Source organism: Babylonia areolata, chromosome 9 (assembly GCF_041734735.1).
Source record: "Babylonia areolata isolate BAREFJ2019XMU chromosome 9, ASM4173473v1, whole genome shotgun sequence".
Taxonomy (NCBI): Eukaryota; Metazoa; Mollusca; class Gastropoda; order Neogastropoda; family Buccinidae; genus Babylonia; species Babylonia areolata.
The window spans coordinates 14,277,550-14,292,608 of NC_134884.1; the positions used below are offsets into that span (position 1 = coordinate 14,277,550).

At 40.8% G+C, this 15,059-nt stretch overlaps 2 protein-coding genes across 4 annotated transcripts; one reads left to right on the forward strand and one right to left on the reverse strand.

The window, feature by feature from the left end:
• Positions 1 to 3,088: 3,088 nt before the first annotated feature.
• On the reverse strand, positions 3,089 to 5,690 carry LOC143286076 (uncharacterized). Its single transcript, XM_076593644.1, has one exon. The coding sequence runs from the start codon at positions 5,444 to 5,446 to the stop codon at positions 4,427 to 4,429; it is 1,020 nt and encodes a 339-aa protein (XP_076449759.1). The 5' UTR covers positions 5,447 to 5,690; the 3' UTR covers positions 3,089 to 4,426.
• A 474-nt stretch (positions 5,691 to 6,164) lies between these two features.
• On the forward strand, positions 6,165 to 12,332 carry LOC143286077 (CCAAT/enhancer-binding protein gamma-like). 3 transcript variants are annotated; one of them, XM_076593647.1, is made up of 3 exons: positions 6,165 to 6,303; positions 6,882 to 6,955; positions 9,498 to 12,332. In XM_076593647.1, exon 3 carries the CDS (start codon positions 9,655 to 9,657, stop codon positions 9,994 to 9,996), a length of 342 nt encoding a protein of 113 aa, XP_076449762.1. In that variant the 5' UTR covers positions 6,165 to 6,303; positions 6,882 to 6,955; positions 9,498 to 9,654; the 3' UTR covers positions 9,997 to 12,332. The 3 variants fall into 3 exon arrangements, with proteins under 3 accessions (XP_076449762.1, XP_076449761.1, XP_076449760.1); XM_076593646.1 differs by having other exon boundaries at positions 6,170 to 6,318; XM_076593645.1 differs by lacking the exon at positions 6,165 to 6,303 and having other exon boundaries at positions 6,541 to 6,955.
• Positions 12,333 to 15,059: the final 2,727 nt, after the last annotated feature.

Genomic DNA, 15,059 nt, shown 5'->3' on the forward strand with positions numbered 1-15,059 from the left:
GGGGTTGGAGCGGGTCCGCCCCTGAGCAGTGAGTTGGTGCCAGACGTGCGAGTATACCGTCAGTCTTTGTCGTACACTGCATGGCTAGGGTGCAGGCGCACGCTCATCAGTGCAAGTTCATTCCTGCGTGCGATGACTTTCTCCAAATCCATGCACATGTTCCCTCGTTTCCTGTCCCACGTACCCTCTGCCCCTCCCCCACCGTTTTCTCGTCTTCCACGGCATAACGGCGATAATCAAATCTCAGTTTGTTGGGGGGTGGGGGTGGGGTTACGGAAATGGGAAGGGCGGAGCCGTGGGGAAGTGGGGGGAGAACAAAAACCAGTGGCAATGGACGGGAGCCAAAGCAGTGCATCAACTGATCTAAAAATAGGTCATTCTATTTTTAGAACAGGGATTGCATCAGGAAGAGTTGGGTGCCGGGTAAGTTGAGATGGGGAGGTAGGAGAAGAAGAAGAAGAAACTGACAACGGCGTAGAAGAACAACGAACTCGTACACTTTTCTATGGTCATTCAGACAAGAGGGGAAAATTACAGGGGACATTATGACTGAAATGATTTGGTTCAGACAGTTTCGGGTTAACCACATGTGTCAGCCAAACCGCCAAACCAACTGATCTTTTTGAAGATCAGCAGTGCGTTTAGATCTCATTGAACACCAACCGAAGATCAGTGCGTGTGCGTGTGTTTACAAAAAACAAACAAACAACAACAACAAAAAACCGCACCGACTACTCGTTCGCATGTGTTCTTAGTAGTGTGTGTATGAGTATCAAGTGTTAACGCTGATATGTGTGTGCCACGATGTGTGTGTGTGTGTGTGTGTATGTGTGTGTGTGTGTGTGTGTGTTCTACAACTAAAGTAATCCAGTTAATAGGTTTTAAGCAAGTAATGTTGCTGTTGTCTATCCTCCATGCCCCGACAAGGGCCAAAAGATCAGTCATGATTCTTGCCGTGTGCAGCGAAGTCAAGCTAGGGTACATAACTCGTTCACTGATCTGACTTCGGCCGCTATTTTTAGACCAGTGGCCACATCTCCTTTCTCTCACCCCTTTCATTGACTCATTTTGTTTTTTATTATCAGTCTGTGCGTGTACTACGTGTCGCACAGTGATAAACCTTTTTCAACAGGTTTATTGCTTGTCACCGAGTCTCTTTTGTTCTCCGACTACAATATTAAAGCCCAGACTAGTTTGACTGTCATGGAAGCCATACTGATGACCACAAGCACGAGAAAAGTAAATGGGTTCATTGGTTTGTCGCCAGTTGTGGTCTCGTATGGCCGTGGAAACTGAGTAGATTTTAGTTATGTTCGTGTTCCTGTCACAGCCTCACATAACTGTTTAGTTTTCTATTGTGATGTCCTCGTGTTTGATTTTTTTTTTTTTTAATCAAGATGTCCAGACACTTTAGTATAAAGGGAATTACAGGATTAATTTCTGTGTATGTATGTTTGTATGTGTGTATGTTTTGATATGTGCGCAGTCAGTTTTGAGTATAGTTAGTTTATAGAATCACGAAGGAGATTGTTCTAAATAGGACATCTGTTTATGCTATTGCTCACACTGGCTGGCGTGAGCTGGTGTACATAGAATTCAGAAGATAATGATGATGGTGCCAGATTAGTCTTCAGCATTTATATATGTATGTATGCATGTATATATATATATATATATATATATATATATATATATATATATATAGTGTGTGTGTGTGTGTGTGTGTGTGTGTATGGATGGATGGATAGATACACATCTGTATTCGAATGTATGTGTGTGCATGCAGGTAGGCATACATCATGCAGATGTGTGTGTGTGTGTGTGTGTGTGTGTGTTAGCAAACACATATATATATATATGCCTGCATCAGAATGTGTGTTTGTGTGTGCAGTTCAGTGGAGTATGTGCATGGGGAAGTGGGGCAGGGTGGGGGGATGGAAAAAAGACTGACTGCAAACTGACTCCTATCTGTTTGAACTCTGATCAAATGGACTAAGTCCACATTTTCCATAATTTGATTATCACATCTCCTGCTCCACTTCCATATCACTCTCTTTCTTTGTCTATGTTCCCTTTGGCTTTTGATATCTGTGCAGTCAGTTTGAGTATAGTTAAATTTCAGGGTCATGAAGGAGATTGTTCTAACTGGGACACCAGTTATTGCCATTGTTAACACTGGCTGGCGTGAGTAGGTGTACATAGGAATTCAGAGGATGATGATGATGATGCCAGGTTTATCTCCAGCATTTATGGGTATTCAGATAGTAATGATGATAATTTCAGACTTGTGAGTGGTCACGCACTGATCGGGGTGATGCAAGCCACCGTTGATGTAGATTTTTAAAATTCTGTTCAGTGTGCTGTGCTGTGGTGATATTTTTGCTGGTGGTGACAGCTTGTGTGCGTTTGAATGTGTGGTGTTATGTAGACATACAAGTCAAAATGTATGTATGTGTGTGTGTGTGTGTGTGTGTGCGTGTGTGTGTGTGCATGGATGAGAGAGAGCCTGCATAAAAATGTGATGCATGTTTGTGCAAGAGTGTGTTCTTCAGTTTTACCGTATCTTCAGTTTCCTGGAAGTGAATTTAGATAATGTGTGTGTATGCGTATGTGTGCATGAGTGTAAAAGAGTGCGAGTGTGTGCATGTGAGTAAAAGTGCAAGTGTGTGCATGAGTGTGTATTTGTGTGTGTGTGTGTGTGTACAAGCCTGTGCAAGTATGTGTGTGTGTATCTGTGTGTGTGCACATGCAAGGGTGTGTCTGTGTGGGTATTGTCAATGTGCATGAGCAGATTCTCTTGAATATAATTTCTTGCACAATTTGTTCTGTGTGACAGATACTTTTGTGGACAGGCTTCACACACAAGGGAGGAAGACAGATATTAGGAGAGAGAGAGAGAGAGAGAGAGAGAGGGAGGGAGGGAGGGCGAGGAAAAAAGTAAAAATCATGCAAGAGCAAGAAAACAAAATCAGAGAAAGAATAATGTGCACACATGTATACAAACACACAAACGTACACACACTCACTCAGACACTCTCTCATTATCTCCCTCTCTCTCACACACACAATGAAAACAAAGCCAGAAAAATCAGTTTCAATCTTTCTTATTTTTGTTTTACATGTAGGACATAATGATTTGTCACAATGACTGGTCATCATTCACCCAATAACTTATATTATGCTTTGTTCATGCTGCAACAGGTTCAACAATTCTTGTGCTTTTGCAAAATTTCAAGTTTTCAATCCATTCTTGTACACAATACATATATTCAAAATCTTTGATACTTCTTTCATCCATGCAAACACTATCCATATTGAAAATATCAAATATTAAAATATTATACAAAAAAGATATTTAAAGGGATAAATGAAAATTAAACATGATAAAATAACAAACTCCTAAAAGTACAAAAAGTCTTACTGAGTGTTACTCTATTTCTGCTCTCTCAGACACAACTAACATCAGAGGACTTAATAATAATTTCTTTTACACTTTCAGACTCAGAAAACATTCAATTATTCATACTTATCTCTCACATGTGACAATCAGCTTTCATAACAAACTGGTGAAAAAGAAAGATGGTGAAGAATGATAGACACTCCATAGAAGGCCATTCTAACTGACAGACATGGCCCCACAATCTAGAGGGAGCTATGAGTATGATGATTCCAAACTGTCTTGGGTCACAAATCATTTCTCGTTTTGTCTGTAAACTCGCCAGGGTCAGATGTATCAAAACAAATACTTTATGATTTCTTTTGCATATCACATTTCACTTCGAAAAAAACAACTTAGTACTAAAAATTTATAAAAGTTAAAATCAAAAGCACACACACACACACACACACACACACACACACACACACATATATATATATATACACACACACACACACAAACAAAATTTTGTATACATAAAATTTACAATAGATAAATAACAAGAGAAACATATTCTTCAACAAATTAAAATTCATGAATAAAACCTTTAACAAATTTTGTAACTTGAAATAGAATATATATAAACCATCGCTGTGAAACCAAAATATGTCAATGCCATTAAACTAAAGAGAACAAAAAAATTTTAGCTAATGCAGAAACAAACATTGATTTCATGCTAAAATACATTGCAAAAACTATATGACAATTTTGAGCACATGCACATTCTCTCTAGCTCCTCCCACTCCCTGCTAATAATGCCATGTAAAATAAACGCTTACATGGGGCACTAATGCCTTTGTTGTCGTGATGGTACATGCTAGTGGCAGCACTGATAAAGCACTGCTGTGGATTGAATCTAAAACAATACAATCCAACATTTACAAAAGAGCTGCAATCCCTTGAAAATGGGCTGAGAGTCACTGTTCATTACTGCAATGCCCTGAGAACAGAAAAAAAAAGTCCACACATTCTGACAGTCACTGTTGATCAGGAGGCCTCCATGAGTTTGGAAAAGTCATCAGGCAAGCTGGCACCCACGTTGATGAAAAGTCCTTTGAGCACAGTAACTTCTTTCGTCAGCATTTCCAGCCTCTTCTGCAGGTTCTCGTTCACTTCCATCAGTTCTTTCACACGATCCTCAGTCATGCGCTGCTTCTCCTTGGCCTTCGCACGGCTTTTGCGCACAGCTATGTTATTCCGTGCCCGTTTCTCCTTGTACTCATTACTGTCTTTGGGTACCTGGCGCCTCTTGGATCGCCCTTTGCCACTGGGGCGGGGGGAGTCTGGCACTGTTGAGGTTGCCGTGGATGACTCGGACATGCTGCGGGTGCTTCGAGGGGAAAGGTTCATGAACTGGGAACAGCTGTCGTCCTGGGTGAATGACTCCATTTTGCACACAGCAGTGGTGGTGGAGGGGGTGAAGCCCGGCAGGCTGGCTTCCAGACTGCAGGCAGTCAGCGTGCTGAGGTCCTCCGTCTTGACGGTGGAGAAGTAAGGGGCTTGTCCCCAATCCACTCCACCCTCCTTGGGGGTGGCGGTGTTGGCGGGGGAGGTCATGGCCACCAGGGATGGGTACTCAGGCATCAGCACGTCCTGGTTGATGGCAGCGGAGCCGACCCCGTCACCAGCGGTCAGAGAAGGGGCGGGGGAGGTCTGCAGGGGCTGGCTGGCAGAGCTGGCCGCTGTGGCAACAGCAGCCCCGTGGTTAGCGGTGAAGATGGGAACCTGGCCCTCCAGTTGCGCCAGGTGCTCGGTGGTGACCGCTGCTGTCAGAGTGAGCAGATCCACGCAGCCACCGGCCGGCACTTGTGTCACCGCTGCGCTGTCGGGAACCACCGGCGTGGCCTCGGCCGGATTGTTGTTGGAGTCTAACTCGCTGAAGTCCAAGGACTCTTCCAGAGCCGGGTCCAAGTCGAACCAGGATTCCAGCTCTTTGGTACTTATGTCCTCAGGCCACAGTTGGCGCACCTCGCCTTTCAGTGGAGAATGAGGGGATGTGTCATACATGGGGTCCGCTTCCAGCAAATCAATGCCGATGTGGCATGCGAGCGTTTGCGTCAGATCTTCGGCCTTAAGAAGAGAGAAGAAAGGCTCAGTTGCGGTAATCGGCTCTATTTTGGCGGTTGTAGGTTACGAAGTCTTCGTAAAGTCGACTCTTCAAAAGAGTGTATCGCCTGTCTGTGACAGAAAGCTTGTTTTACTTTTACGTGTTCGTCTGCTATCCACGGAGGGATTTTCTGAACTGAGATTTCGTCAGGCCGGCGCAACTCTTATATCCAAAGCCCATTCCATTCGGCGTTTGGCTCATTGACGTCATAGATTACTACGCTGATTTTTTTTTTTTCCCCAAACAGCAGTAATCTGTATTCTTCGTAAAGTAAAAAAGCGTTTGCATTAATAAAATACATTAAAATATCTTTAAGACATCATACTAGATTATTCTTAACCTTTTCCTTATTTCAGAAGCAATCGTATGTTTTAGAACTATATTGTATTAGCGAATGCATCAGGGAATCCTTGTGCTCAGACAGCTATTAATAGAAAATGACATAACCTACGAATAATTTGATTGGTTGATATTTTTTAGCCAAGTCTTAAAATAGACACTGACGCAGAGGTTAACCGCGGAGGTTTCCTTAGTGACGTCAATGCAAATTTACCGAAGTCAAGGTAAATGCTGGGTCATCAAAGAATCAATGCACCAAGAGTCTGATAAACCATTTCAACTACCACCAGCACCGTCACCACATCTAATTAATAAACTGGTCAAATTCGACCGGTTTAATTTCGTTTTAAATCAACAATAAATTAGAAACAAGTCTACAGTTTTTACCGCTGATGCAAAAATGATTTTGCTGGAGCCGGTAAACTTCCTAAGGGTACAGTTAGGGTGCATTATTCCTTTTGGGTACACGAGGCTAACCTATTTTTAGATGGACAACCCGCCGACCTCAAAAGATCGATGTCGTACTTAAATGACTTTATGTATTTACATTCTTCTCAATACATTTTTTTTTCTCGACTTCAGAATCACCTTAAATCTAGGATTTGTTAGTACGTGAATACTAAAACCTGTGAGTGTTGTCGTTAATGGCACGATATGCTTGTTTCTTGCATCGCGTGATAATGTCACTTGTGAAATTATGTGATCAGGTTGTGCGTTTTTGTTTTTTTAAGAAAATACAACACTTTGTTGATAAAATGGAATGCAGTTACAAACGAAGTGTATGTTTTTAAAAAACTTGTGTATTCTTGTATAATACCCGCTTCTATGTGAGTAAATCAGAAAATAACGTACCAAAAGCGCAAATATGGTTTGGATTACAAAATTTCACGTAACCTTAAGATAGGAAGCTTGCAGAAGATTTCGTCAGCTGCATTTCCGTATATTGTGTGAGTTCATGTTGTGTTTGCTGTTTATTTCATTGACATCGGACAAAAGTTGAAGGCATGAAGTGAGAGGACTTCTTAAAACTTCCCATTCAACTCAAAGGGGGCCCGTTTGCCCCAGCACAGGTGAGTTGAAGTGACGAAAGTTTAATGAATTTTCAGTACGTTTTCTGGTTTTTGTTTTTATTAATTTTCACAAGAACGTCATCATCATCTGATTCATCATTATGATTATCATTAACTTAAGAATAGTGTTTACCATTTTATTAGATTGCCATAATGATTGAAGTCATTTTATCTGGTTATTCATTTTAGCCCAGTTTTTCTTATGTACTTTGACTTGAACAACATTCCAAATGCTTTTCTTGAAATAATTGTCGGTGGATGTTAACCAGATTTAGTCAGTAAACGTTAAAAAGAAAACGAAAACACACACACACACACACACACACACACACACAGATATATATATATATATATATATATATATTAGAGAGAGAGAGAGAAGCCCTGTTATTGTTGAACTGTTGACTCTGAAAAAAAGTTTCCTTATAAATAAAACTCGGAATCCACAGAGGGGAATATGCTCTTCTACTAAAAACGGTGATTTTACACATTTTGGTACATATTAAAGGAAGTGCTTTTGATGAATGGACATGGGTTTCCTATTGGGGGGATGTTACTGGATTTATTTCTCTGTACCACTTATTTACCAGTATACTATTTGATGTGTAGCACACACACAGTGGTTTGAATTATTTCATTTGGATGAGATGATAAACCAAGGTATCATCATCATGTGCAGCATACACATAGTGTAGGTAAAAGATTCCATGATATCTGTCGTTGATGAAAGCAAACTTGACCTCGCTTGATCTGTTGGATGGGTTTTACACAACAGACCACAGTATACTTCTTTCCTAGCTTGAATATATATATTACAAATTTAGGATTCATTCAACAGTTTTGAGTTGGTTTTCTTCGTACTTGAAAAACGTTTTTCAGATTGTCTGTTAACTTTCAGTCTGATCCAACCCTGATTTCCTACAGTGTGGTACAAGGCTCTGTCCTAGGCCCTGTTCAGTTCGTTCTGTACTCTACTCCTCTTGCTGATGTCATTCCTGGTCATCGGTCTTTTGCTGATGATACTCAACTACAGAAGTCTGCAGAACCTAGCTAAATGTAGTCTCATTCAGTCAGTGCAAGACTGCACTTTTGATGTAACACCCTGATGACATTCAACTCTAGATCTGCCTCTTTCCTTATCTTGTGGTTGGTGATACATGTACCACATTTCAGTTTTCTAAATCAGCATGTAATCTCAGAGTCATTCTTTACTCAAACAGTATGCTCACTCATGTGGTCAATCTGACAGGGATACGCATGGTCAATTGTGAATTTCAACAGATTAACAGTGTTCATCAGTACCTTTCTGTTGCTGCTTTTGTGCTTTCATGAATCGACTCCTGTAATTCTCTTCTCGCAGAATTCTCCACTCTTCCTCTGACTGTTATCTTCTGAAAATTTCTTCTGTCGATACAAGAATCTATGGTGAATGCGCGTTCCTTTTTGCTGTGCCTCATATCTGGAACAACCTTCCACATGATCCATTCATCTGACACCATCCATCTTTGCCTTTTGCTCTTCACTTTGATTAAACTTAACTTTTCAGAACCTGTCTGTAAGCACTCTTGGTTTCCTGCTTTTCCAACACTGCCCCATGCCTCCCAACTCACTTCTCATGAATGAGAAATGAGAAAGGGGGAGAGAGTTGGGGAAGAGAGTGGTCATAACTGATTTATGTAAATTGTAACTTTTTCTTTCATGTGAGCTCCTAGAGAGAAAGGACACCATAATTCTTCTTTGTTCATAGGCTGCAACTCCCACGTTCACTCGTATGTACACGAGTGGGCTTTTATGTGTATGACCAATTTTTCCCCACCACGTAGGCAGCCTTATTCTGTTTTCAGGATGTGCATGCTGGGTATGTTCTTGTTTCCATAACCCACTGAACGCTGACTTGGATTACAGGATCTTTAATGTGCATATTTGATCTTCTTCTTGCGTATACACATGAAGGGGTTTCAGGCACAAGCAGGTCTGCACATATGTTGACCTGGGAGATCGGAAAAATCTCCACCCTTTACCCACCAGGCACCGTCACCGAGATTCAAACCCAGGACCCTCAGATTGAAAGTCCAATGCTTCAACCACTCGACTACTGCGCCCATCAGACACCATACAAATGTGCATTACTACTATTATTGTCACCACTATTATTACAATACAAAATAACTGAACACGATGTGCCTTTGTCTTTTCAAGAGTAATAGTACTTATTCCTCTTGTTGCTACTCATTTTCCCAGATTCATATGATTTTATTTATCATTTAAGAGAGCTGAAGGGTGGGATGAACAGAAGGGGTAGAGGAGAGATGTTAATGAAAAAGGGCTGTGGTGGTAGTAGCTGCTGTAGTTTTTGATCTTTGTCAAGGTTTTATCAATGCATTAGTCTAGTTTGATCATTTTCTTACTATGTTTAAAATAGCTTGACTGTATTATGGTCATGTGCTGTTTAGCTTTATTGTGATTATAAATTGATATATACAGCTGCATGAATTTTGAATAGTAAAAAATGTAATAATTTCAATTTTTTTAAATTTTGCAGTGGTTCTCTGACCCCAGATCACAGTTCTTGGGTACTGACAGCAATACCAAGCATCTCCAAGGATTTGGTGCTGGTGCTGTATGGCCCTTCTTCAAAGGAACTGAGAACCAAGAACCGTCAACCTCTTGAACCCTGTTCTGCTTGAGTGACTGAGACCATGGCACCACACAAGGCCAACGATGCCAAAGACAGCCCCAGGGAGGGTAGGAGCCGTTCCAACTCCGATGCTAAGCGAGGTGGGGGGGCCATCTCCAAGGACAGTGAGGCCTACAAGAAACGCAGGGAGCGCAACAATATTGCTGTGCGAAAAAGTCGTCAGCTGAGTCGCCAGAAGACGAAGTTGATTGACGACAAAGTGAAGGAGTTGCGTGATGAGAACCGGCAGCTGGAGGATCGAGTGCAGTTGCTCCACAAGGAGCTGAGCGTGCTCAAAGATCTCTTTCTGTCCTCTGCGACCCCCGACTCCACCAGTCAAGGTCAGAACAGCAACACTGCCTGAGAGAATAGTCATCAGTTACTTTTCTACAGTGCTGTCTCTTGACAAGGAAATTTTGTGGTGGTGCTTATTGGTGGGAGTGCATCAGATTATTGTCATTCTGTATGCAGGAGGATGTAATGAATAAAAATTGAGAAGTTGGAGGAAAGTTCATCTGATTCAGTTGTAAATTAAATTTTAAATTGCATATTTTTTATGAGAAAGTTCTAAAGTCTACCTGTATCGTCTTCCTCCTTGCACTCTCTCTCCTTCACTCATGCACACACACTCTCTCACACACACACACACTCACACACACATTGATGCATATACACACACTCACATCTCTTGTATCATTTCAATATTCAGTCTCCTACATGAAAAATAAAGAAAACGATGAAGTGAGAAAAAGGTTGGTTTTGATGATTTGTGCAGCAATTGTTTGATATTCCAACAGACTGTTGATGTCATTCATTTTTTGAAGATTTTGTCATCTAACACATTGGCATTTTAGTTTTGGACTTTTTTCTTTTTTTTTAGCTGTCACTGCACATAAGAGAATTTTGTCCATATCATTACATATTAGATACATTTCATTTCACATGATAACATTTTCGGTCTAGTCACAATAATATAATCAGAATACAACAATTCATATCCAGTCAGGGGAGTTATAACTGCCATAAACTGATGAACTATCCTGAAGATATTTCACCATTTGCCATTTCTTTAATGGTTGGACTGATGTATGATATTGCAGATTTATGCAGAATGACATGTCTGGATACAGGGTTAGAGGCTATTCATTGAATTGAACTTAGATCTGATTGAAAATTATGTCATGGATCATTTTCACAAAATAACATTGGTGACCAGATGAAATAAGAACTGTTAGTATTATGAGTGTCAGGACAGTTATTTGAATCTTTATGTAAACTGATAATAGGATTACTGTCTATATCAAATTAGTTCAAAAAGTAAAAAGAAAACATAATCATTGCCTTTAATACTACTTCATGAAAACAAATAATGCTAATGATCTGTTACATTTTGTTAGGGAGATGTTAGCCTCAGCTGATTTGTTGTTGCCTTAATTATCTTCGTACATGTTTCATGTTTCTGATAATTGAAAAATTTTAAAGTGTAACGACATAAAATTATAATTTCTGCACTATTGTGCAATGGCTTACCCATATGGGTATTTGCAATACTCTCTCTTCTGTCGAGCTTTGTATAACAAGGGAAAACTTTGCGATAGGCTGCCCACGAGCGAGGATCGCTGCTCACACGGTGCTGGTGGCCAAGTAACCAATGTCCAGCCTGTGTCATTGAGTGTCCGACCTCCCAGCATGCATCGCAGCCCCGTATATATTGAGCCTCCATTGTAGGTTTTGGCGCTTTTTGAAATGCGAGACATTCATTGCACTGCTTCTTCAATCTTTATTGGTCTCATGGGTGTCAAATAAATATATAAAATTTCCTGTCATTATAGTTACACTTATGAAAAATAATACCCATCACTTTCTTATTAGGGTTTTAAAAATTATTTATTTTATTATTTTATTTTTTTGTTACACATGAAATTATGCTGTAGAAGTACATCATCATTTTCTAACAGTTTATTTTCAGCATGAAAAACCATTGATCTCACATTCTCAGTTTGTCAATAACATGAAGAGAGTAGCAACACTAACTCTGCACGCAGAGTACAGTGGCTGTAGTGGTAAATGTGAAATGTAAGATTATTTGTGTTTGACAGTAAATTATTCAATTTTCTCTTTGATGACTGAAACTGTCAGTTTTTAAGGCAGCTAAACTGTTCTTGAATTCTGTGGTGCAGCTGTGTGTGTGTGTGTGTGTGTGTGTGAAGATCTTGACTCGTGGTTTGAAAAAATGTCAATGTGCTACTTTTTGTGGGTTACACGGCATGATGTTTACTGTCTGTGCTCAGTCAGTCGGGTTATAGACTGTACTGTTTTCCTGTTCCTTTCTACTTACAAGCAGAATTCTGCTTATTTATTCTGCTTATGGTTGGCAGTGCCATTGTCCCTGGTTTGTCTTCTGTGTCATTTCTAAAGGAGTGATTGTGACTTCAGTGTCAGCAGAATCGTTTGATACCAACAAAAAATATAATTGCAGTAAACATAAATAACAATGTACAGAAACACTATTAAGGTGTTACATAGTTTAGATGTCTTGAAAAGCCAGTACCTTTGATAGTGAATAAGGGTGTGTATTATTTAAAAAAAACAAAAACATTAACTGTTTGTATTATTTATATTCTAATGTTTTTGCTCTCAGCAGTTCAAACTGTATTTGTTTATTTGTTTTAAATAAATGTGAGCCATGAAATTCTTTAATTTTGGGTGGTCCTGGATGTGATGATTCAAATGGAAATCTGTGACATTCTTCCAGCAAATGCAGTTTGGATTTCAGTGTCACAAAATGTATACACGTATGTACATTCAAGCACACATTGATATGCACATGCACCTGCACACACACACACACACATATAATCCCCATCACCCAGATCAACACACACATTGTGTAATTCCCTTCATCCAGCTCTCCCAGTCACACACACCCATGTACTTGTCCATTCTTCCATTACAGATTTTTTTTTTTTTTTAAACACGTTCCTTTCTTTTTTTTAAATGCTGATGGAATGTATTGGAACATTCAGGAGTTTCAGTTTTCTCAAGGAGGCAACATCTGCATTCAGACAAATCTGTATATGCTACACCACGTCTGCAAGGCAGCTGCCTGACAGTATTTATCATATTAGTCAGGCCTTGAATGCGTGCATTTATATTTGTGTACCTAACAGAGTGGTTTTCTTTCTTAGAATTGTGCCAGAGGACCTCAGTTTTGTTGCCATGGGCCCTATTTAAGTGTGCCAAGTACATGCTGCACGTAGGATCTCAGTTTATCATCTCATCCGAATGACTAGACTCTCAGTCAGTTTGATGCTCCAGTCAACATTGTTAAAAAGGGCGAGAGTGGGAATTGAACCCAGATCCACACAGGACATTCTGGAGAAGCACACACACACCACCACCACCACTACCTCCCTCTCTCGCAAACACCCACTTGCTCTCCAAAAGCATCAAATTTGTTTAATAATGCTTATTCTTGACGTAAAAGGTCATCCATCAGTCAGTGTTTCACATCTCTCTCTTTCAAGGACAGATTGGAAGAATAGGCCATGCCTAAATTCATAATCGTTTAAGTTAGAAAAAGTTTTGAGTCTGTCTCAGTTCAATAAGAAGCAAAGACATATGTTTGGGGGGTCAGTTCTCTGCTCAGTCAGTAAATCTCCACATTTGGTTTTCTGCTCCTTAAAGCCGCCATCCCCCTTGCCCCCCACAACCCCCTCCCCCAAATAAAGAGAGAGAGAGAGAAGAAAAAAAAAGCGGAGGATGGAGGATGGGGTGTCCTTGCTGAAGACCTAAAAAAACACACAAAGGGGCACGTTTTCAACTTCGGCAAAGACCTTCCAGTCTGAGAACAGCTTCAGTTCACTCGTTCTCAAACAAAACCACAGGCCTACATATAGAAGTTCTTCGGGATCTCATTCACTTGCCCGCTGATTCAAAACTGTACAACCGGCAAAATGTGTATTGTTTGTGCATGAATGCAACTCGTAAATCCTATACTCGCATGTCAATCGAATCGACCAAGCGAAATCCAATGCAAACCGAAGGGGTGCCCCTGAGCTCCAAAATAGAACTTGGCACGCAGTCAGGAATTTCATTGACGTCACTCATCTTGTGACTCTCAGTCATAGAAGAGGCCCTGTCTGGGTTGGGACAGCTTTCCGAGCCAACAAAAGAGGCTTTCAAGCCGCGGGAGACCTTGCTCGTGTCACCGACGTCATCGATCGATAAGATCAAGTTACAGGGTACCGTGTACCCAAACAGAGATGTAAAGGTACAGTTGTACCTATAAATCTCCCTCTCTCTCTCTCTCTCTCTCTCTCTCTCTCTCTCTGTGTAATATTGTCATTATTATGATAAACGGCTCAGATCGTTGCCGATTTGGTTCACAAAACTTGATATTTGTGACTGCTTACATTAGTGAGAGAGAGCTTTGACAGTGACATTGTACACTCACACTGAATATGACTCGGCATTATTTGTACTCATCAGTTATACGTTGTGTACGTTGCAAATGTCTTTTGCCAGTGGTGTCGACTTTGTTGGCACCACAGACATAAATAACCACTGAGTGTTCTTTTGTGTGTGGTGCTGTGTGTGTGTGTGTGTGTGTGTGTGTGTGTGTGTGTGCGCGCGCGCGCGCGCGCGCGCTGGTGTGTTGTATAGTACATGTGTGTGTGTGAGATGAAGAGATGTGCGCGTGCGAATGTGGTGTGTGAATACTTGTGTGGGGTGGGTGTCAAGTTGTGCCACGGTTTTGTGTGCCGGTAACAGTGTGTGTGTGCGCGCGCGCGCGCGCGCGTGTGTGTGTGTCTGAATGTAACGAATGTTCACTGATGAATGGACTAAACAAGAAAAAGGCTGGATTATCAAATAATATCAAAACATATATTTGTGCTTGTTTCTGACCGGAGACTGACTTTATCTGGTTAGGGTTATTCAGTTTGGTAGTGCTCGCCTCTCGTTACCGAGAGGTCAAGTCAGCTGCAAAATGTCGGTCAATCCAAATGCCCAGTCGGTGACCATCACCACACAAACCTACACCCAGCTTACAAACAACAAGAATGTTCGAATTCTCGCAGCAAAAGGCGTTGTATAAACTTTCACCTTGAAATTCCAAAATGTCATTTTGAAAAATGAAATGATGTTGTGATTATTTTAATCATCATGATTATTGAGCTCTTGTCCGTTAATTCTACACACAAAAAAGAACGAAAACATTAGATGAAAAGTTTATTTGTTTGCCATGCGCAAGCGTACGATTCTTTATCAATGGCTATCCCATCTAATTTTTGACCTGATGATCAGTTGAAAAATCACTGGCTGTAGTAAACAAAAAAACACACAAACTGGCTCCTACTGCCACCCATCTCCCTCCTCAACTCAGTGTGTGTGTGTGCATGTGCGTGCGCCGCGGGCACGCTCGTG

Coding starts and splice junctions, on each gene's coding strand:
- LOC143286076 (XM_076593644.1), bottom strand. CDS start 5,446: ATGTATGACACATCCCCTCATTCTCCACTGAAAGGCGAGGTGCGCCAA.
- LOC143286077 (XM_076593647.1), top strand. CDS start 9,655: ATGGCACCACACAAGGCCAACGATGCCAAAGACAGCCCCAGGGAGGGT.